At 31.3% G+C, this 25,357-nt stretch overlaps 1 protein-coding gene across 1 annotated transcript in view; it reads left to right on the plus strand.

The window, feature by feature from the left end:
* LOC106473411 (junctophilin-1-like) overlaps positions 1-25,357 on the plus strand; it is a 51,875-nt gene that overhangs the window by 17,555 nt on the left and 8,963 nt on the right. Inside the window, exons 2-4 of the mRNA XM_013934093.2 lie at positions 12,947-13,221; positions 16,361-16,866; positions 24,396-24,514. Of these exons, the coding sequence (XP_013789547.1) occupies positions 12,947-13,221; positions 16,361-16,866; positions 24,396-24,514 (900 nt within the window). The remainder of the gene's footprint in view (positions 1-12,946; positions 13,222-16,360; positions 16,867-24,395; positions 24,515-25,357) is intronic.

Here is a 25,357-nt window from a genome sequence, read left to right on the forward strand (position 1 = left end):
TATTATTATAATATTTTAATAAAGATTGGTACTTTTCAGCTTACATTTCCAGCTTAAATATTTATAAACAAACAGATATAGATCGTACGGCAAGTTTATCTTTTTTTTTCTTCTTCAAGAAAATAAGCCAAAAATATTTCTATATCGACTTGCGTCCACTGATCTTTTGGTGCCTTTCATGTTTTTGTTTCGAACTAGTGGAGTTGGCATTAACTTCATGCCTATATCCTGTGATGGTTGCATTATTTCGATATGTAAAGATATAGTCGGTATGTTATGCCTGCTTAGTATGTCATTAAAACTGCATGTTTCTAGTCTGTCCAGGTGAAGCTGGTATTGATTTACTGTCTATAGTTCTTTGATAACTTTACTAAGTCCACGTATTATTTTTTACTATGATCTTATGATAGATAAACGTTTTTGATTAGCAATGCGAAGATGTCACCGTTTTCCTGACACTATATGATTAATGTATGTTTGTAGTCTATAGCAAGGGAGTACAAGCAAATTAGTGTGATTCTAGTTTTCTAAGAAATGATAGTTCTAAATTTTGCATCAAAGCTTGCAGTGGTTAGTCATGCTGATGGATGTTCATATCTACTATAATCCTTATGCTATATAACGTTTATTCTGACCAAGTGTGATCCCTAGATGGGTAGTTTGTATAATATTACATCAGAATAAAAGTAATAATAATCTTTATCTCTTCACTGGCCTTATACTGCTTCCATGTTGCCGAAGAGGTCTTTCACTCAATACCAAAGATCAGCAGGTCGGTTTGGTTTCTGACACGATATTAAAGAATTCTAAATAAATATATGATAATGTGAAAGCAGTATTAAAAAAAACATTTCATACTTCAAAGATAAAGTCATTGTGACGTTTTTTACTAAACTTGTAAGATAAAAGTTGGCTCACGTTTAATATCTGTGTTCTATAAATACTTTTCTTCTTGTAACATAAATATTTAACTTTGAGTCATCTATATAAAAGGAAAGTTCCTTCCATTACAATGCAAAATAATTTTTCGCAAAATAATGGTGAGATTATTTGTACATTTATTTATATACTGAATAAATTTCCTTCTTAGTCATATTTTATTCTAAAAATAATTAGGTTTCTAAGGTCTATCAGTTAAAAATATTATAATAGGAACAGAATATTCTTGGTACTAAATATTACTTCTGATTAGAGCCACCAAAGAACTTTTCAGATTGAGAAGTAAGCGGTCAAATCGAATGCTACAAACCACACATAATTTCCAAATACAATCTATTATGTAGTTTGTCATACAAGCAGCTGTGTAATCTTGTTAATCCTATATTATGCAAAAGAGGCCTATATATCCATGTTTGATCTAGTTTTCTTTTTAATAGGCCAAGTTGCATACGAAAGTACATATTTCTATTGTTAATAGCGAACAGATTTCCAAAAATATTTCAAATTTTGAAATCCATCCTAAGAACTGGTAACAATTTATAACCTAGGTAGGCATCTAATTTTTACTTCTTCAGTTCTGTGCAAGATTACTCGTGTTATAAAATGCCTGCGTAAAAACTTTCCGCCTTTCTGTTAAAACTTCTTGAATACGCCAGAATAACAAAAACAATATCTTCAATTTGTTCTAAATATGTACAGTTTCTAAACCATGATAAAAATTCAGTCTTTGGGAAGTCATTTTTTCCCACAGTTCCTTTTTCATTATAAAGGTGTTAGTATATTACAAGGCTTCAAACTCCAAGAACGGTCACAACGTAGCGTTATAGGAAGTTATAAGTACCTTTTTGAAATAATAGGTAATTAATTATCTTTTCTTTTCATCATCATTTCAATAAAGGTGCTTTTCCAAACAAACTGTTTCTCTTGATACTATCTGCATTACCTTAGTATATTAATTATTTTTACATGTTAAAAGGTCTCGTGTTATGTAATTTTTATAGTGAACTGTATTCTTAAGCGTTTTATGAAGAGTATACCGTTACTACATTTTCCCGAAAAGGTAATACAGTAGGTAACAAAACCCATATCGTTAACTGGTTAAAAGTTAAGTTTCCAGCAATGTCATCTATGGCTTATCAGTGAAAAAAAGCGTTACCCAATGGAGCTTTATAATGCTTTAGGTATGATTTTTAAACACAGGCGCACGCATACTTAAGCTTTTTCATTTCGAAAGACAATGTGAGACTCTTGAATTACTCAACTTCTTATCAGTGAGATAAATTGTTATATGAAAACATATAAACTCACAGAAGGTAACAAAGCACATCAGTTTTACCTCAATGTGGTAAATTGTTAATGAAAACATATAAGCTCACAGTAGGTAACAAATCACATCATTTTTAATCAAAATGAGGTAAATTGTTATATGAAACTATAAGCTCACAGCAGGTAACAAATCACATCATTTTTAATCAAAATGAGGTAAATCGTTATATGAAAACATATAAGCTCACAGCAGGTAACAAATCACATCATTTTTAATCAAAATGAGGTAAATTGTTACATGAAAACATATAAGCTCACAGCAGGTAACAAATCACATCATTTTTAATCAAAATGAGGTAAATCGTTATATGAAAACATATAAGCTCACAGCAGGTAACAAATCACATCATTTTTAATCAAAATGAGGTAAATTGTTATATGAAACATATAAGCTCACAGCAGGTAACAAATCACATCATTTTTAATCAAAATTGTAACCCAATTTGAGGCTACATTTTTAGAAATGCCGACCCAATTTAAGGCTACATTTTTAGAAATGCCGACACTTCCAATTCGCCCGATGTCTCTTATTTTACTTAAATATCTATATATATATAGTTTTGCTCAGAAAAAGTCATATTAGGCATTATCATGATGTTTGTGTATACATTTTTACCAAAGACTGTATTGTAATAAGAGATTGTTAATCTTACAAGTTATTTACGCAAGTAGCAGACATCCTTAGCTGTCGATGAAGTTTATCCAAAGAAGCCAACATAATACTTCTACCATATCTTAATCTTACATACGGTGTGCGATTCTTCAAGCACGAAGTATCTCGATTTCTGACAGACTCTGACTTGATCAGCAGATTATCCACAAGCATTACACATTAGGCAATACATGAATGTCGAATTTCCTCGTGGACTACTTCTTAGATTAACATTAAAAAATAATACATTTTAGTTGTGACCGATGGATAGAACAGGCAATTGGTTTTAGCATTGGTACTAACACCGGAAAAAATGTTTTGTACCAGATTATAAACACAGTGCTATAGGCAAAATTTATAAATCTTACTTTACTGCTAGCTTATAAAACAGCTTTAAAAAATCAAAGGGTGAGGGCGTACGTGTTCGTATTGCCATAAAAGGTTTGTTTGTTTGTAATTAAACACAAAGTTATACAATGGGCTATCTGTGCTCTGCCCACCACGGGTATCGAAACCCGGATTCTAGCGTCGTAAGTCCGCAGACATACCGCTGTGCCACGGGGGAGGGGGCGCCATAAAAGGATCCAGAGAATCACGTCTGGCGAGAACGTAGAATAGTCCAATAACGCAACACCGAGAGGTCGAAAGAAAACGGTAAATTAAATGAATATTAAACGATTTAAAGACAAGTTATAATTTTAGAAGTTTTTCATCATATCTCAAAGAGCTGTCTGGTTGTTATTGTTTCCTATTAATTTACGTAACTTAATGTCATCGCATTAAAGCTCTTCTCTTCAAACTGAAATACCTTTATTTATCTATTTATATACACCCTAGAAGATTTTAGCTTCAGCGAAAACACAGGCTCTCCTCCCTCCAATTTCGGAGTCCCATCCCATCACATTTGTCAGTGCGCATTCCAGGTAATATTGCGCTGTTCCTAATTCCAAACCTCAGACTACAGGAAGATAACTAATTGACAGCAACAATTTTTATTTTATACTTTATTATCATTATTTCCCCCAGTGGCTCAGCGGAAGGGCAGCACGCTTAAGACAATAGAAATAGGGTTACGATACCTGTATCTGGCAAAGCACAGATATCCCATTGTGTAGTTTGCGCTTAACAACGACAACAATAAATAAAACAAACAATTGCTATTACTTACTGTGTATCAATTGTTTTATTATAATCATTTTTAGCACCAAATACCCCAAATCGCCAATATTATATTAATATTACTTCTACTACAATTTCACGTTTGGGAAGTTTTACACTAGTCTTGGTAGAGTCTTCTAAAAATCTACTCGAAGTTATTCTAGTTATAATGGCCCAATTAAATTTGATATGAGTAACATGTGTCTTTCTCACATATTTTCACACTTCTTCTACTTCCAAGAGCGTGGGTTAGGCCTATGGTTAAGGTTTGATTTTGGAGCTCTCGAGTTACGTTCGAATTCATGCGATACCAGAGAATATTCTCTGGACTGTAAGCTGTGAGTGTATTATAAGAGTGGCAGACAAACTGTTAGTGTGGTTGGTGAATGGTAGGGTGCTATTGACTGTCTGTCTTCCTTCTAGTCAGTGATTCAAAATCAAGGACAGATAGTTTTAGCAGCTTTAACCTAAATTTAAATTCACTCCACTTACATACATCCACTTTCCTTCCTCCGACCTTCCAGTTGACCAGTGTGAACTCTGTTTCATGCTTTCTTGTTCCTGCAATCTACCCGCTATTTCAATCACGCAATCATTCAGAGATCTTACTAAATCGTCCAAGGATTGCGTTTTATCAGATAGATTGTCATTTTCTCATTGAAATATGTCGCTATACGATGAACCTTCAAGTCTTTCATAGGTTTTACCCTTGTTCCTTGGACAAAATCTATCTCCAATTTTATGAAGAGGTTTAGGAAGCCTGTCAGAAGTGCAACCATGTCATGATCTTCACTGTTACTGGTCGATCAGACAAAGTGTATCTTTGTATGCTTCACATTCTACTCCGAATGAATTGTAATGACCTATTTTTGCAGCTGACCAATCAGACACTAGATGTCCATCTGTCCACACGACACCTGCCCAAGAAGTCACGTCTTTCCTGACTTTGCTATTAGTTGCGACGATCAGTGTTAGTCTCTGCTCGTATATCCATTCCAAGACTTCGTCCAGTTCTGAAATTCCTCTCTACATCCTGCTGCCAACATCCATTGTGTTTAATTTAAACACATCTGCCTGGACTAACTCATCACTCTTGACGTTTTTTTTCAGTGAACGAAATTTCCTTGCTCGGGTTCATTACAAAGATTATAAGAATATGGAAACGTATTTTTAATAATTTCATACTTGTCAACCCTGCCACATTAGACAGTAGACTACTCATTTTAAAACTCTTCTACCCCCTACTGCTTTTAATCACTATAACTACCGAAACCGAACTTCCAAAATAAACATACATATTTTCTGTTTCCTTAAACAATTTACTGCCATTTAGCATCTCTCTAAGCCCCCCGATGGCTCAGCGGTAAATCTGAGGACTTATAACGTTACTAACCAGGTTTCGATACCTATAGCCCATTATGTAGTTTTGCACTTAACAATAAAACATAAATTCATGTACATCTCTTAAATCACTAGCTGTATCTGCGAATGTAACCAAGTTTATATGTTTGTCTCATATTGAGGAAAAGGAAAGTTATATTGTTTTTTGTTGTTGTTGTTGTTGTTGTTTTTTATAATTTTCTACAAAGTATCATATCCAAGGTCTCATTCAGTGTGGATGTGCCCTCTCTCTCCGTCTCATTTTTTTATTCTTTTTCAGTTTGAAATGTTGGCAAGTGTGGTGAATATCGTTACAACTGCTCGTCTATCCTAAAACTATTTATGCAAGTAATTAATGTGTTTTAAGATTGCATATGTTTACAGAATTATATCAGAATTTTGTTTAAATAAATTAGTATTTTACTTTAATACTGGCCTATCTTGCGTACTTGTTTTTAAACACTTATTCCAGTGATTGTTTTTTATTAAACCCAATTACTTTACAAGGAGTGCTCTTCATTGTTTTAAATTACACGTAAACTTTATACTTGTTGTACATCCACACGAAATACAAAATTACGAGAACTGTTTTCTACATTAATGGATATATGTAATACACTACGTATTATTTTATATTGAGCGTTTGGCTTTAATGTTAAAGAGAGAAGTGTACGTAAAAGGAAATTAGGAAGATTTTTAAAATAAATAAAAAAGCAATTTTTTTGACATCAACTTTATAAAATATCGTACTTAGAGAAAATAAATTCCTCGTTCTTTTTAAACACTTCTAAATTTCTGTATATATATATATATATAGCTTCATTTGGGTTTACTTACTGATTATAAGTATTATTTTGTTACAAGCTACAGCTTTTACAGTAAGGAAGAATATTTTTAAAACAAGTACGAGTTTAGATCACTAGTGCCGTAATTCGCAAATACACAAGTTTTAACAATGAAGAAGGTTTTAGTATTTAAATCAACATTCAACAATCTAACAATGTATTTAAATTGTAGACTTGATAGTGGTTAGTTATGTATGTGAATATCAAACTGAGTGAATTGACAGATTATATATTTATGGCTGAACAGAAAACAAACAAAAAATTGAATATATATAAAACAATATGGAATACGTCATGCGAAATATTTGCATAAGATTAGGAATGTCTGGGAAAATAACGATCAAAGACATATAGAGATGTTCCTGGGTATTTGTGAATTGTGGGATTATTTAATGTTATTAATAAAGCTTCTTTTACTTTCTGCTGTTAACGTCAGGTTCGTATTTTAGTACTGTAACATTTTTTCAGAAAACTATTGTTTTTGTTCATATATTCATGGACTTGGGGAGGGGTTTTGGTGTTGTTTTAACCTGATGTTCAAATTACGTCCTGGGCCATTGCTTCACTTTATTTTGTAAATATTTCCTGGTTGGGTGAATTAATTACACAGTTTTCTTAACATGTGTTTAATTTTCATTCCAGGGATGAAAATGAATCCAGTTTTTATGTTAAGATTATATTTAAGTGATATTATTTCCTATATTTCTGATAAAGGTATGCTAATATTTTCTATATATGGGATAGTGCAAGTGATTAGGTTTCCTTTGTTTTGTGTAGTGTTTTTTGAGTATTTGTTTGCTCATTAAACGTGCCTCGTCTGTGTTTTCTTTTCAATTCCTTAGTAGTCCGTGTAACTACTGTAGTAGAGACTTGGTATATGTTAGTAAAGCATTGAATTAAATGTGAAACTTCTTCTTTGATGTTTTCTGTTGTCTGTGTGGTGAATGCAAAACTTGGTTAGGCTTTATAACAGTGCCTAGCTTCTAGTGGATTACATGATTAGAAAACCAGTTTATGTAATTTCCGATGTATGTGTTTTTTCTATGAAGTTTTGTTGTGAAACCTTGGTGGGTTCGTGTAATGTTAACGTTTAAAACTTTATCTTGTAGTTATTTTAATTTTCAACTTGAATTGTGTGTCTCTGTGTAGGTTGTTTATGTGTCGAAAGATATTTGTTTCGTCGTCTTGACAAGTAAAGCAGCAAAAAATGTGATCTATATATCTAAACCAAAATGCAGGTTTATATAACGAAGTGACTAAGTAAACTTAGACGTATCATTCAATATATTTACCATTAAGAAACCATACTGTTTGGTTGATAGAATCAGGATATAATTTTTTTTATCAGCTCTTTAGATAACAATGTCTTCGTTGTTTCTAAGAAGTTTGAGACCCTTACTTTCTGCTAAAGTCAAAATACATTTTTTTACTAAATTAAACTAGGAAGTTTTGTAATGCACTGATTCTGGTTTGGTAAAAAAATTGCTCTTTTGGTTGTACTTGTTTTTTGGGTTGTTGAATATTTTCGATGTTTGTTCGTTATCTTTCGATGAATTAGACGCGGATTCTTCTTGAGTTAGTTGCTGTTGATTGGAATTGTGATTTGATTATGTTATTACTTTCCAGCAAAGGCCTTCAAAACCAGTTTTTAAATCTAACAATGGTATGGTGAGAGGAGTTACTGCGTAGTTAAGCCTTTTATTTAGGGCTATGGTTTGAGATTCCATGAATTGAAAGTTCGCGAAATTGTTTATATTGTTCTTTACAGTATCACGTTTTTTTTGTTTTTGGATTGTGCTGATAGTCGAAGTTTTTCTGTCTATATTTCGTTTGATAGTTAAGCCTTTAAAGTAGGTGTTATTCTGTATTAATGAAGAAAGTAAGTTGTATTCTCTAGGGGTAGTTAAACGTGTGACGTTACGATGGGGGTTAAGTTAATTTTTTCGAAGAAATTTCAGTTCTCTCTGTTTTCCTCTATAGTTTGTTTTAAACGTTTTATTTGATCTTTTTTTTATATGATAATTTTTATCTTTATGTTGGACATGAGGTTCAGGTTTATTCTTCAATTGCCAGTTCCCTACTACAGTAGTTAAACAAACTATTAAGGAATTAAAAAAACACAGACAAGACACGTTATTTCCTTAGACATTCCTAATCTTATGCAAATATTTCGCACAACATTTCCACATTTTCATATTTATTCACTTTTTGTTTGTTTTTATCAGCCACAAATAAATAATCTGTCAATTCACGCGGATAGATATGCACATGCATAAGTTACCATTATCAGTTCTAGAATTTAAACACGTTATATATATATGTTGATTCAAGTACTAAAACCTTCTTTATCATTAAAACTTGTGGACTTGAGAATGATCGCACCTTTGATCCAAACGTCGTAACTTTTTTAAAAACATTCTTCCTTACTGTAAAATCTGTAATTGGTAACAAAATAATTTTGTATATGTAGTTTAAAAAACATGTGCGCTATTTTCATTTATTCTTGATGGTAGTTCAAAACATTCAGCTTTCTTACGCTTCACGTATTACATCAGAGTTTCTAATTATCAATAAATATATTTAAATAAAATTACTTTTATTTTAATGTATTTATCATCTGCTTAGAACCCGTAACTGTTGTTAACTTTTATAATTGTAACTTTTTAAATCTTCGTAAAACAATAGGTGTGTAAATAAATGAATGAACTGATAAAATTGCAGCTTTAAACATAATTATTTGTTGACATAATATTAGCATAAAATATTATAAGGTTAAAAAGTATTAGTATCAATAACATCGCTATTATAATATAAATAATTGTATATGACTTAAAACAAATTGTTTGTGTAAGTTAAAATATAAGAATCACTAGTATCATGTAATGTATTTTATCTTTAAAACACCAACAATATGTTTAAGCACTTTTATTACAATTTTACAATAGTTTCCACGAAACTTAGGAGTTTATAAATATGATACTTCAGAAAAATGAATGAGTTTTAAAAGTGAGGCTCTTAATTTTTTTTGTTATTTCTTAACAGCCTGATCAGCAAGTTTATCAGTACACTGAAAATACTTTCAGTTTTAATCATCAAAAATATTTTGCTCATACAATTTTTTTTCGAATAAAATGAGATTTATATGCTGATTTTTGTAAAGGCGTTATAAACAGTACACCTTCAAGTAAGATTTTAAACAGATAGAGTATTTAAAAACTTTACCAAAACACTGATATTTTTGGTGTTTTTTTATTCATCGCCACTGTCGTTTAAATCTAAATATAATGGACAAAAGACTTATTTAGCAGTGTATATTAATATACTCCTCTGTTTAGTAATACATTACAACTTTTCATCCCGTATCTTATTTGTATGCTGATAGAGACATGTTAAAAATGTAGAGGCTATAATGTCAATTTCATGCCATAATGTTTATATTTCTTCCCCCGTTAGTAATAAAACAAGAGGATTTATGTTTAAGTACGCTGTCTTCCTTTTGTAAATAATGGGTAAATTTCTAAAAAAAAAATCTTAAGCTTAAGAACTTTTTATAGAGCTGTTTTTAAAATGAATATTCTCTTGTAACTTTTAGGTTTCGAAAACGTAGAAATGTGGGATAATTTGCAATCTTGAAAAATAAATCATCGAAATACAGCTCCCATAACAGAGCTGAGTTTTCCATTTCTTTATAAAAACAAGTTTCTCCAAAGCGTGTGCTACTAACATACGTAACACTTACCTATAGCTTGCCCTCCGATAGAAGAGCGGTAAGTCTACGGACTTACAACGCTACAATCCGGGGTTCGAATCCCCGCGTGGACGCAACAGATAGCTTAATGTTCTGACATAACCAAGTAAGCAAACAAGCTTCTATATAAATTAAAAACGTGTAGCGTAAAACACGTAAGAAAGAAGGTGAAGATGGTTAGAGAATTAATATTTGTATATTCCAAGCAAGAATTATTTACTTCGTAATGATTCACGAATTCAATGTAACAAAGTCTAAATTAGAATTTAGAATTTGGTGACTCGAACAGTTACTTAAATTAATTAGCATGAGTACTGACCCAGAATATAATTCAACTTCTGAAAAAAATTCACTTTTTCTATTTACTTGTTCCCACGTTTGACATTTCAATAATAATCACCTTTCAGAAAGTTCAGAAGATATGCTGAGTTACTTGGCTGAACTTTAAAATATAGACTTGTCAGTGCATATATTAAACGAAAAATTGAGCCTGAACTTTCTATTGTTTCACTCTGACAGAAGCATGTTACGCACCATCCTACAAAGAAACGTGCACCAAGAACAGTGGTTGAAAGCTGCAATGTTTAATAACATTAAAAAGTATATGTTATTCCTTTTTGTTATGAACATAAGTTATAAAGTATTTCAATAAATCTTCATTACCCCTATAAAATGACTTAATCTATGTGGCCATAATTACATAAAGCATTGACTTTTTTTCATAGTACTTACAATGAAGTTTACAATAAGAAGCATTAACTTTATATTTTTACAATATATCCAAACATTAAAGCAGTAATCCCAAAGCTTTTATACTATAGAAAAATATTAAATAATTCTGTTACGAAAACAATTGTATTCTGCCTCCTATTAAACTTATTATGGGGTCAGTCTTAGCGTTTTGAACACTACGTGATTTGACATTATTAATATTAATTACCAGAAATGCTTAAAGTTGTGAACAGACTTGTGTGAAAATATTATTTATTATACGACATTGTACAATACTTCGATATTAATTCATAGATTCTGGAAAATATTATTTGCATCGTGTGAATGCCATTTAAAGACTATTTTTTTGTTTTTTACTTATTTAAATAATCCTACATAATAAAGGGAGTACTTTAACTAGTTTGCAAATCTCCCAGAAAAACTAGCTGTCGTTAAGAGTAACACGTATGACCTTTCTTGCATGTTTACTCTGCAATTTATAACGATATTTATAATACTATTTTAAGAAATTTATTTTGAATCACATACGTTAAAAATTAGTGATGGCGTTGTAAATAATCTGCTTAGTTTGTTAGAAATGCTTTATTCATTTGTCACAATTTATAAGAGACGAGTTAGAGTTTAGAAACAAAGCTATGAATTAGACAAACATAAAAGCATTCAATATTAGACTTAGCGTATTTTGCAAACTCAAAATGTACAGAATGTAATAATTAATTTGAGTTACAAGGAAAGCAACTTTTACAATTTTTGATTTTTATAACATATTTGACGCTATATACATTTTTAATTCAGCACTTATTTAAAACTATTTATATTTACTTATGTTATTCATTTTGAATTTAAACGTTACATTTTACAATTAATTTTCAAAAATACGCTCCTATCGAGTGCTATTTCTTTTTTATTTTTATTCATTATCTATATATATAATAGTCAAATTCACTAAAATTCTGTATGAAAGCTAACTTCAAGGGGTAATGATAACATCGTTTACAAAAGAATTGTAAACTGATAGCTTATTCTCAAGTACTTTTAAAATGCTTTTCTCTCGTACTAAAACCATTGTAAAAAACTTCATACATTTTTTTTGGCTAGCGTAGGAAAAGAAAAAGAAATATGAACACTTTGTTTCTTTATCTAGTTCCCAGTTCTCCACTTTAGCAACACTTTTCGATGATACTGTGAGTTTCACAAGCTGTGAAATATTCGATAATGAAATTCGGTGCTCAAATAAGGCTATAATTTAACTTTAGCAGTTACCTGTAAGCATCATAGAATAATAGATTGAATGCGGTAGCCATTTTGTTTTCGGCCCATTCCTACATACTAAGCACTACTGTGCTTAGTGATATATATATATTCGTGTCGGTATTATTTACATGCATGATTATATTGAACTGTGTCAAATAAATTGATTTGAATTGAATTGAATATCTCCCCTTTGAAACTTCTTATAGAAATGATAACTGTCAAAAAGCGTTCATTTTGGTAGCGGTCTTTTCTTGCGCTCAGTAAAATGAGAAGGAACAGTGGCATCCAACGGAAAAATTCCCGCGCCTTATTATGATGGATGTACCCATTGCATTGAAACTCAAACGTTTTTGCCAACAGTGCATTGTAATTAGTCTTCTTTGGTTAAAAACAAACGCAATGTAATTTTTCCTTGTTGAAATAACACCTCGAATGATACCATGATCCAAGGGATTAAGTTCGCTGCACATTTTATATTTATTCTTCATTATTTTAGGAAAAATTACCGTTTAGTTGTTTCAACGGGCATCTAATAAGATAGGAAAAACAAAATTTTTTTTTTGATAATTTAAAATTATATGTGTTTTATTTTGGTTTTAAAATAGTGAGTATTATGGGTAATGGCATGGTTAAAATATATATTTAAAAGCATGTGCTTTCCCTATTGGCGTGGAACAGTTTTTGTTTTTTAAGTATATCAAACATTAAGTGATTTCATCATGCCACCTTTTAAAATATCTATGGACATGATAATGAAAATGAGGATTTTAGTATGAAAAAGTGTGTATAAATTAGTTGAAGTAAAGTTTTGCAGAATTCTCTAAACTTTATTGATTCAGCAATGATATTCGCATTGATTAAAGACAATGTTTAAAAAGTACTTACCACTAAGTTCAGCTTTTTCACATTTAGGTATTTACCAAGGTCAATGGCTCAGAGGATTACGACATGGGTATGGGGTTCGCACAAGCGCCTCTTTTGGGGTGGCATCCCTTTTCCGTCCAAAGAACCTTCGAGCGTCAATGACGTCAATCCAGAGCGAACACGTAGATCCGGCCAGCGAAAGAGATCGAAAAATCGATGACTGTCGTGGTGGTTTTGTTCTAAAAATAAAAAGTGATGAACCTCCACCCCGACGACGTTCTCTTGTTGAGAAATCAACAAGTCTAAAAAAGTCCATTCTTCAGGTGAACTATTTTCTTCTTTCACTAGTGTTAACAAATGGTCTTTCAGGAAAAGCTGCATGTTACTACATCTCCTGAACTCGAAATTTAAGAAATTTATATATTTTTTAACACTTCCTGATAAAGAAGCATGTTACTGTATCTCCATAAGTCAAAAATTAAGAAAATAAATGTATATTTTAAGTTATTAATTATTTAGAGTCGAAGTTAGTAATCATAAACATTTTAAGCTTAAATTTTTCAATGGGTAATGTGCTCAGGTGTGAATCTGAGTGTTCATGGTTCGCTTTTCGATGCTGCATAAACGCTTTTCGCAATTTAGGACCGTGGGTGCGATATTAAAGTGAAGTTTGAATCCCACTATTCGGTTATATAAGAGAAGTCCAAGAGAGGGCTGTGTGTGTGCTTCTCCACTTTTGTCTATCAGCTCGGAGTTAGGATCGGCTATGCACAGATAGCCCTTTTGTAGTTATGCACGAATATTCTAGATGCAGCATAAACATTGGTTGTTGAAATCTGATAATAAAATTAAGTCATCAAAAATCTACAACAAATAAAGTCTAAGTGAAATGCTACTGGCATATTCGTTTCCCTGAAAACTAGTTCTGGGTAATATGACAAAAGTGTTCAAACCATTTGTAGTTTTATTTCTATTTGTAGTTTCTCTTCGCTATGAAGATTAACTGTTTTTAGAAAATAAAATATAAATAAATACAATATATTAGCTGTTATATTACGAAAATAAAAAGTTCATTATTTAGTACATCATTAATGAAAAATGGGTCTTGTAATCTCAGAGATTATCTTAAAAAACATCAAGAATAAAATTTATTAATCAGATCCATAAGATGCAAATACTAACCTTACATGTCATTTTAAAGTTTTTACTTTTACCTCTTTACAGATAATGTATATAGTTTTCAAGTAACTTGCTTATAAAACTAGAGCGTGTATTAAAAACAGTTGTCCTTGTTCCATCAGCAACAGGATCGTTAGGATGATTTTTTTCCAGAGCTGTTTTTTATTCAATTTTATACAAATGTCGTTAGCAAAATCTTTGTTGGCAGCTCGTTATTTAACAAAATATTACTTCTAGCATTAGAACATGTTATAGTTAAAATGTGCCTAAAGTTGTTTCTCAAGTCAGGGGTTTAAACGTATGTCTAGTTAAATAATTCATCTTCTCTGTACACCGAGCTGATAAATATTCAATCATAATTTGGTAGATTTACACTTCCAGTTATTGAAACACCGTCTTAGGAAACTCCATTTCACTATGGAAAAAAAAGAGATGTAATTTAATATTTTGGTTTGTATTTAACTTCAGAGAACAAGTTGTATTTTATTTAAAGAATAATGATATTTTTGTTTAAAATTACATCTTTAACATTGTATGATATTTGGAAATGAAAATGTTCAAAATTATGAATCATGTTTAGGCTCCTGCTTTAACTTTAATGTAAAATTCTTGCTTTTGAACTATAAATACATTTTACATTCTGGAATAGTAGAGGACTATTAATTCTTTCGTATATATTTTTATATGTTATATCCATGTATTTAGTGTTATCATGCGTTACCACGTCAAAAACTACAATATCAATTTAGATATATATATGTTATAGCCAGTAGGTTTAGAATATTGTAATATTTTTGTTCAAATGCCAAACTCCAGTTTTTTAAGAGACGAATGTAGTAGTTATCACAGGTATTTAGAAAAAGACTAATATTAGTGCATTGCAATAAAAAATAATTTACATAGAAAAAATTATTCATCGTATATAATAAGAACCAATGATTTTTAAAATTTATTTAGGATAAAGAGTCGTTATCATAATGTTTTTAAAATGAACAAGCCGTAGGTAAATAAGATAAATGTGTATTATGTGATGCTAGTCTGATGATAGCAGTAACAACAGCAACCTGTCAGCTCGCGCGGTTTGTTTGTTAAAGGTATTAGCATCTAACAAAGGTTTCGCATCAGAAAAGCGTAAAAAATATCACGAGAGTTCACTCACTGTATCAACTGTTACTGATATTAGCAACAAACACTTAGCTTGTACGGGATATGGGTTACTTGTCCGTATTGTTAGTAGCAGACAAAAATTAATAATAAATTTCCGTACCGTTAGTAGCAGACAAAAATTAGTAATAAATTTCCATACCGTTAGTAGCAGACAAAAATTAGTAATAAATTTCCATACCGTTAATAGCAGACAAAAATTAGTAATAAATTTCCATACCGTTAGTAGCAGACAAAAATTAATAATAAATTTCCATACCGTTAATAGCAGACAAAAATTAGTAATAAATTTCCATACCATTAGTAGCAGACAAAAATTAATAATAAATTTCTGTACTGTTAGTTGCAGACAAAAATTAGTAATAAATTTCCCTTACAAGCAGCTAATATCCGCTGAATAGAGAGTTATTTTGATAGAATCGTCTTCATTTTTATGCGCTAGAACGACGTTTTCAATATATATATCTAAATAATACAATCAATAATTCTTTCAAATTCATTTACAAAATTTTACAAAACCTTCATCATAGGTATGTCGGTTTGTTTTCGAAATTTTTAAATTAGAATACCCAGAATTTTTGAATGATAAAAACATTTCCAACAAAAATTTTCCTACGACAGTAACAATTTTATAGCTAATTTACTCTTGTATCTAAATATCGGTGTCGTTTACTTTTAGTTGTTTAGTTCAGGGTATTGATAAGAATAGAAAATACTGCTGATTAAACGAGCAGTGAAACTCATAGAACGTTATTTCTTCGTAATTCTTACATTCTCATAATATTTTCTGTACCTCTTCTTTAAATACGTACGTACGTAATAATCAAACAACATACTAATTTTGGTTGTTAGAAACTGCGGATTATACAATTAAAAAAATAGCTATATGTGAAAATCTCTAAGCCTTTTGTCTTTTAGTTAGAGTTATGGCTTAACTTTTAGTCAGAGTTGTGGCTGTCATTAATAAGTTAATTCAAATCTCAGAACGTTACATTTGTGATTATGTATTGTCTTTGATTTTTTGATTAGCAGCATAACTTTTTAATCTGTTTAAATATTTTAAAGGTAAATTTGTAGCTACTACTTAACCAGATATGATTCCCATCGTTTTTCCTCTAGGGCTTAAAACTAAAGAAACAGCGTAGCACTGGTGATATCGACAGAAAGGGAGTATCCGGTTCTGTCCGGAGCACGAAATCTGCGACTAATTCAGTCAGCTCCGGGTCTGTTATATCAGCTATTACCCGGACTTCGGCACACAGCGACTCCAATGCAAGTTTCGTCAGTCAAGATGATATAACTGATTCCAATGTGGTTGAAACTTACATGGGGGAGCTCAGGAATGATAAGAGGAGTGGGTTTGGTATCTCTGAACGATCAGATGGACTCAAGTACGAGGGGGAGTGGTATAACAATAAAAAATATGGTTATGGAGTCACTACTTTTAAGGATGGTACGAAAGAGGAAGGAAAGTATAAAAACAATGTCTTATTAAATAGTGGTAAAAAGAAACATCTGTTTCAGCTTCGATCATCCAAGTTCCGTGAAAGGATAGATGGCGCTGTGAATGCAGCTACTCGTGCTTCTCAAATAGCTCTCCAAAAGGCAGATATTGCTATATCCAGGTATTTTAGTTGTAAATTATATGTTACATTAAAAATTACTATGTAAAATCATTCTAAAACTTAACTTACACGAACGCTAGTATTATGATCATTTATTATTGTTTGTACAACATGGCTATTAAGATATTCTATCAGTCAAAGCTGACAAAGTAATTGCTACATTTGTGTGTGTGTGTGATATCAGGAGGAAAGAAACATAATACCTAGCTACATAGACCTATCACTAGATCAAAGGTTGAAATAAGTACTTGCATATAGTACTACGTATAGATTTAAACAGAAAATAACGAACAAATTGAAGTGATTAAGGAAAACTGTTTTATAAAAAATACAAGTTTAAATAAAATTCATTACTTTATTTGTTGTTAAGCGCAAAGCTATATAATGGGCTATCAATGCTGTGCAGGTGTTGAGACCCGATATTTAGTATCATAATCTTTTAGCCTTATCACTGAGCCGTCAGTGATGTGTGCATGAGAAACAGTAAGCGACATTGTCTCTCGTTATAATGAGTTCAAGTGAGATTGGATAATCATTTCTGACATTTTGCCTTTCAAAATAATGAAATGTGTTTTTCAGCTAATTAAAACTATGGGGCACTATCACATCAACCTCAGGATAACCCTTATAATAACTACCTCAAGAAAGAGTTTTTCTATATTTTAATATTTTCGCTAGATTATACCCTAATAACAGATGTAAAACTCAAACACTATGACGTTCATTTTCATTGCTTTTTCTATTCTAAAATCAAAATATCTCCAGGCAGATTTCAACTAATTTTCAGAATAATAAAGAAAATCATTAATAACTAGACTTAAAGAGTAATTAGAATCAGAACACCTATATTTCAAATTAAACCTCATTATTTAAAGTTGCAAATTGAACGCTAGAACGACCCCAAAACTGTAAAACAATGTTACTACCTCATCCTCTCTGCTGGTTCAGCGATAAGCTTGAGGGCTTATGACGCTAAGATTTAAGGTTCGATCCTTGCTGTGGACACAGTGCAGGTAACCTGTATATCAGCCTTATGCTCGAAAAACGACAAACAGTATCAAACTTAAAATATAAACACGTTATATTAATATAGACTATATTAGTTTATATAGACTAATTTGACTATATGCGGTTGTAACGTTCCAGTGTTAATTATAACTCATTTTTTCGGGTCTACGTAATTGATCAGTTGTGTATAGTATTTAAGTTATCCTCTTCACCACACTAAAGTTATATTTGTATAATTTCATAATTACTGTGTGTTCTATCTTTATTTTGTTACTACTTTTATTTATACTTAAACCTATGACAACACAAACCTGTTCCAACACTAGAAAGAGTCTTTCTTTTTCAGTAATGTTTGCAAAGAGACCACTATACAATCCCTACATTTCTTAACTTGTTCCTTTAAAAATAACGGAAAGGTACGATTAGAGTGTGATTTCAATAAATCGCTATGGGATTTGGGGTCCTTGCCCCCAAAAGGTACTGATTCCTAGCTGTATAGACTTAATATGAAGAAACGACTTAAAGAAACGAATTCATAAACAGGAGTAGGAAAATTATTAAATTGTATGCGAAAACGAAAAAAAAAAGAATAGGTAACAAAAATCCCTTACATTTAGATGATTTTATGACAACTAAAATACTCCACAGTTATATTTGGGATATGAAATTATACCTTTTTTTTAGAGTGGACGCATGTAAGACATTAAAACATGCTTGCATTTCTGAATATCTAAAACTGAAAAGCTATTGTTACGTCATATATATTTTCATAATTTTTGTCAGCTGTTGCTTTGAAAACTTAAACCTGATTGGAGAAAAAAATATTCCGAAGATTTCCAAGTAAACTAATCTAAGGACATTCGTAATGAACAGTTTAGTTTGGATATAGTTTAGTTTTAGTTGTTGTTGTTTTTTGCCTTACTTCTTGATCAAGAATTCCGGTACACCAGTAAAGTAAATAAAATTTCCTATACGAGTCTTACGGTTTTATAGAGAGATTACGAGAAAATTGACTTTTCACACAGGAAATCGTCCTAATTCGACAGAAGATGAGACACTGCACCTACCTAGTGGAATTGTCTAAAAAAATCTGAGTCAACGATATATGTTGAAATTTGTACGTCTAGCATTTTGTAGTTTCTTGAGTGTTTCACGCGTAATAATATTTACCGACTAAAAGTCTGAAGGAAATGTTGAAGATTTTTTCGCTTTTTTATAGACACAGCTTTAACATTATTTAAACCTTTAAACATCCAGTGTTGGCAACTTAAAATTGAACTAACAAACAAAATGTTAATTAGAAAAACTCATTATGTACTATTTCCTATAGTATGGACGAGGCCCAATGATTAACATGATCGGACTTTGAATTAAATGATTCGTAATTTTCGTCCCATTGCTGTAAAAATGCCACCCCTTTTTTGGGACTGTAGGTGAACGATATAGGAACGACAGTCATATCTCATCATTCGGTCCAGGTCTTTACAGCTACCGTGTTCAGTGTTAGTTCAGTAGCGCATGAATTGGCTGTAGGTGCTGTTGACTACCTGTTTTCCCTCTAAGCCTATCAGTTGAAAAACATCCATTGATATCCCTTTTCTGTAACTTTACGCGAAAATTCTAAAATAAGTAAACAATTTACCACTCGTATGCCCCCTGGTGGGTAAGTTTACGGACTTAAAATGATTCGATTCCCCACAGAAGACAGAATGCAGATAGCCAATCGTGTAGCTTTGCACTAAAAACAACTACCTACTCAGATAGTGTTATTAACAACGTCAGCGGTCATAATTATAAGTAGTTAAGTTATTTAATATCAGAACTTGAATAACAACAAAATAGGACTCTAAACTTTAGATAATTGGATTGTTTACATCGAAAACCAAAACCAAAAAAATATATAACATGCAAGAAAGTAATGCCAAACTGATTTCCAATGGTAATAATATACGTTTATTGTTACAAGTAAAATATTATTTACACTAAAGCAAAGTCATCACTTAATTCCTTGCTTTGAAAATAGAGTTCATTTTATCCACCATATTAATAACATGATACACTCCATGTATAAATTACGTATATTATAAATGCTCAAAAATAAATAAAAATTAGTCAACCTTTATCCAATATACCTTCCTTTATAAATTAAAATCTAATTATAATTATATCTTATAATTATAGAATACGTAGTTTATTTATGTTTAGTTGAAGTCGCAAAACCGGTTGAAGACTTATACCGCTATAAACCGGGTTTCGATACCCGTGGTGGGCAGAGCACAGATAGCCCTTTGTGTAGCTTTGTGCTTAATAATAAACAACAATAACAGATAATAAATAATATATCTTTTTTGATAACACGGAGTGTTTTATTTTTCCATGAACAATCTGTATAATACAATTTTAAATTTTAGCTAATTAAAACCATTAAAATGTCCTTAACAGAGTAAACTTAGACTAACATCGTATAGTAAATAAAAGTGAAAACTAAACTGTGTATTCGATTACTCAACAAAGTTTATAAATTGACATGTTTGCAATGGAATAACTGACACGCTTTTCAAAATAGTTTTTGGTTTAAGTAATTTGAATGTTTTTTGTTTCAAAATCAGTGACTAGTCGGTTTTGTTCTAACCCAACAAGTATTTCATGAAGTATTACGTTTGTAAATTTTGGCTTATTTGAAAAAAAAAATAGTATTGCCTAACATTACTAAAAGCGTCCAATTAATGAATCTATTTTCTTAATAGCATCTTCATTATCAATACAATATTGGTAAGTGAGAAACAATAATTTATTTTATTATTTCTTTGTTTATGTCAAAAATTCTTAAAATATAGAGATATCAACGCCGAATCTATGGATGTCAATAGAAAGCAAATCAAACATCGGATCTAGAAAATGTTTTTTTCGATAAGTTTTAGAATACTTGTATAAATGCACCATTTCATCTGATAAAATATTTGCACTAATAGATCTTGATGATTACGTAAAAAAAGTTTCGATTATTAAGATAAACATCGAAATCGAATTTATACAATTACTTAATACCTGCGTTTTTGATTCAATTAGTACTAAAACTGAGCACCGTTTCTGTGTCCACTAACATAGAAGAACTAAAGGCACTACTCTCATTATTATCTTATCGATAGGAGTAACAGAAAATAAGGAGACTAATATGCCCTTTCTTCTCAGTGTTGATCATTACACTGAAAACACGGTATCTACTATATAAAGACGAAAAGCCATCCGTCTGTCACGCCGATATCTCGGCCGTTGCGGTACCAATCGATGCGCAACTTGTACGAAACGACGGCGATTTCTGACCAGACAAGCAAGTTTGTCTTTTTTTTTATTTTCCCAGCCATATATATTAATATCTAAAATGAACGATACGCTACTTTGGGAATATAAGTAGATTTGAGGGTAGGGTGGTAGAGATCGCGATGTGTAATAAAATCGAATCAGGTATACGCGCGCCCCACGGTTGGTATTGCTAGCGCACAAAAATCATAATAATTGGCTGAAATTCACCATTACGTTTGCTTGGTTGTCAAGGAAACATTTCGACGCAAAATCACCAAATTTTGTCCAATCGGAACCCTCAGCTACAACTCAATAATAACCGACATGTTTTACCCGCAGCACATTTCAGTCTTCAAAATGCTCAAATTAAAGCGTGCTTCTTCAGCTCAGCGGGCTAACAAAGCCAAAACCAGGAAGACAGTCCAAAGAGTTTACCCCAAATTCGTAAAAGAATTTACTACCCTTATCATCACAATTAATAATTTGCAGAGTCATACAGTTGACCAAGTATGAATATGGCCCCCAAGTGGCACAGCGGCATATCTGCGGACTTACTACGCTAGAAATCGGGTTTCGATACCCATGATGGGCAGAGCACAGATAGCCCATTGTGTAGGTTTGTGCTTGACTCCAAACAAATAAACACAAGCACGGTTATACAATTGATCAAGTAGGAATATATCTTTGAGAATTAGTTGTTTTTTCGCATGTTTCAGTCTATAAGGATTTATCAAGAAGGACATTTAGATATAACTTAAAAATGTACATAGTCAAAATGTTAATCAAGCAATACTTAAAGGAGATGACTAAATATACATAAAAAATGTTATTTTCGTGAAATACTAGAAATAGAATAGTCAATCTATATACATATATTTTTCCTAGATAATAATTCATTTTCAGGAAACATGTTCATAAAACATTTATTTAGATATAATTTTGAGGAAAAAAATTGATCATTATTTCCCGTCATATGACGGACATTCAGCTTGTGCTTTAATAATTTGCACATGGTGATAAAGGAATGCATATTTATATCAACCTCTGCTGGCGAAGCGTGATTATAATCAATATAATTCATTAAATATTCATTTATTCTAAAATACGTGCACATTATTAGGACATCTTTTCATGTTCTTTTTTTCAAGATCTCGAAAAATATCACGTATTCCAACAAAGGTTGTTTTTAAAGTGATATTTTTAACCTGTAGTTTTCACTCGACAGTTCTTTATAAAACAAAATTTTCTATTTAAGCGAACTCGTGACTAAACCAGATTTTTTTTTCGTTAGTTGAAAGATCAGTAAAAATATTTAGTAAGTTCAAAATTAAATAAAGATGTGCGCAATAGTGACATAATTATTAATCGAAAACACGCCTCGCTAGTCAACGAGGGGGTGGAGCAATGATACTCCATAACGGTTTCTTTTTTTTTCTCACATAAACCTATATTTGTGAATGCGTGATCAGATGATGTTGGCGTATATGCATGTTTATATATAAGCACACATAGTACTTTACACACATAGTACTTTACACCCAAACTAAACTTTAGCAAAGTATATTGTGTAAGATAACAAGTGTGGTCAAAATCACACGAAATCTGCAAATATTTAACTCTTCACTTTTAATTAGATAAGTATATTTTATTGTTAAAAAGACACAGAAATACAAAACTGGATGGGTTGAAAGTACTTGCTGTTTTATGGTGACGTTGTTATATTACTTGTTATCCTATAGATCCATGCTTCATCAGATTCAATGCTATAAATAATTTACATGGGTTTGGGTACAAGCCAAATATTATATGCATAGTGTAAAGCGTTAGAACTATCAATCATTTCTACTCTTGCATTGGCTTTAAAGTAGAGATATTAGAATTTTGTTCAACGACCGATGAGCGCTAACTAACATGATAATACCAAATGTCAATATTTCTGGTAGATTAATTAACTTTTGATTTAATTAACTTTCGAATGTATAGGAAATTTCCACAAACTGCGTGTTTATTGGCAATATTACCAACAACAACAACAAAACTTTTAACCAGAGTGGGTTGGATTGAAATTTTAGTTTATAACAGTTTAATAACCTCTTTAGAAACTGTAACCACGGAAATATACTAAACATAATAATGTTAAACATCCAGGTATAATTATAATTGTTTTACACTATCTGAAACGATATTATAAACTTTATTACGCATGTCACAATGATCAATAAACCTAAGGCCGCGTTGCTCCTCTCCTCGTTACCTATGTTGACGATAAGATAGCTATATGTATATTTGTTTTAAAATAAACAACACAGATATATTGGTATCCAGTATTAGGTGTTAGGTTCTTATTACAGAAATATACCTAAAAGTAGATCTTACTTTTTTCGTAGTTGTGAAATAGAATATTTTCTTGATCTGTTTTTGGATGTGCCCATCTGTGAAAACAAAAGCATGTTTTTAAGGCTATTATTAGAGCCCATATGGAGAACACAAACGAAGAAAGATCGTGCCCTAGGTACACTTGATGAACTCCCAAAAATTTGGCATTCGTTAAATCTATATACATTTAACTAAATGTTATGAATATGTAATCATTATTGCGGTAACCCAAGTCACCCCATTTCTACTTTACTGAATTAGTTATATGCTGAGTTTTGGTCTGAATTACTATTATTTTTAATGTAAAAAAATGAGTTAAAAACACTGTCACATACTAGAACAAATAGCACGTTCCAACAATAGCCAGTTTATTAAGGATTGATGACATTATGGGAAGATTGTAATTTAGTTTTGTAATAATAATAATATGGCATTAAATCCTAGTAATATGTGCATGATAAGGTTTGGACTCAGCATGAACAGTAGTTTGATGATAAACTTAAAATATTAAAAATAATTAAGAACATGGTTTCGTAGAAATACACGACTTGTTTTTTCAAAACCAATGTTCCATGCAGCAGAGCAGTTCTACATATAGTTGTTGTATCTACTATATAAGTCAGAAATATATAAATAATTTATTGTCTCTCTTTGTGTAGCTGGAAATTTGCCTTTTGTAATTGTTATCATGAATGTAACTGCTATCAGTTAGATCTGTATTTTTTCCTTCAGAAAACATAGATATAATATAATAAATAAAAAGCTGGCTTTCTTTCATACTTATTTCTTATATTTCTCGCACAGAATTAAAAGCGCCGATTTTATTCTTTTTTTTTTTTCAGAACAGCGACGGCTCGAGGAAAAGCAGAACAAGCTAACGTTTTTGCGATACACGCAAAGGAAGATTCCGACTTTGCCCGTATAGTAGCAAAACAGTTCGCCCCAGAGTTTCAACAGCCGGGTAGGTACATACCATGTACTTCAGAAAGTAACTTTTAATTTAAACCATGTTACAGGAGATATATTAACTGTAAGTAATGGTTGACTAAAGAGTGGGTACAAAAATTATATTATCACTATTATGTATATCATCTAGGATATAAAAGGCAAAATATTAAACACTAAAACAAAAACTTGGATTTCGACAAGCTGATGTTCACACTTTTACCCACTATTAACACATACAAAGTAAGTAACAAGTCATGAAGCTGATGTTCACACTTTTACCCAATGTTAACACATACAAAGTAAGTAACAAGTCGTGTTGCAAATGAAATTTTCAGCAGTGTTATTCCAAAATGTTCAGTTTGGATAATGTCTTTATGATCAACAGTATATGTCACCTTAGTAAATCGCAGCTATAGTTCTATTAAATCTTTTACAACGTCAGCTCGTCTCGATTATTTACAATACTTCATTCTCAATTCGTTTCTATTACTTATGATAACATCGTAATTTAAGATGAGTGGTTTCCCATTCAAAAATCTATAGTTTCACACATAGTAAACTCGAACATGATATGATTTATAGCAAAAAGTGTAGAAGTTAATTCTAAATTTTAAGTCACTGATGGGTTATAATCTCTATCAACAAGGATGTTATAAGTCAAATTTCTGATTCATCAAATAATAATAATAATAATAAACACATCATACATTAAGGAAATATGTTATTTTTCCTCATGGATGACATTTGTTAACATAATCTACAATCCTACATTCGATCGTGAATAGCGATGATACTCAAATGATAAACTATTTTGTTTGTTTGAAGTTAAGCACAAAGCTACACAATGGGCTATCTG

Source organism: Limulus polyphemus, unplaced genomic scaffold (assembly GCF_000517525.1).
Source record: "Limulus polyphemus unplaced genomic scaffold, Limulus_polyphemus-2.1.2 Scaffold129, whole genome shotgun sequence".
In the NCBI taxonomy this organism is placed as follows: Eukaryota; Metazoa; Arthropoda; class Merostomata; order Xiphosura; family Limulidae; genus Limulus; species Limulus polyphemus.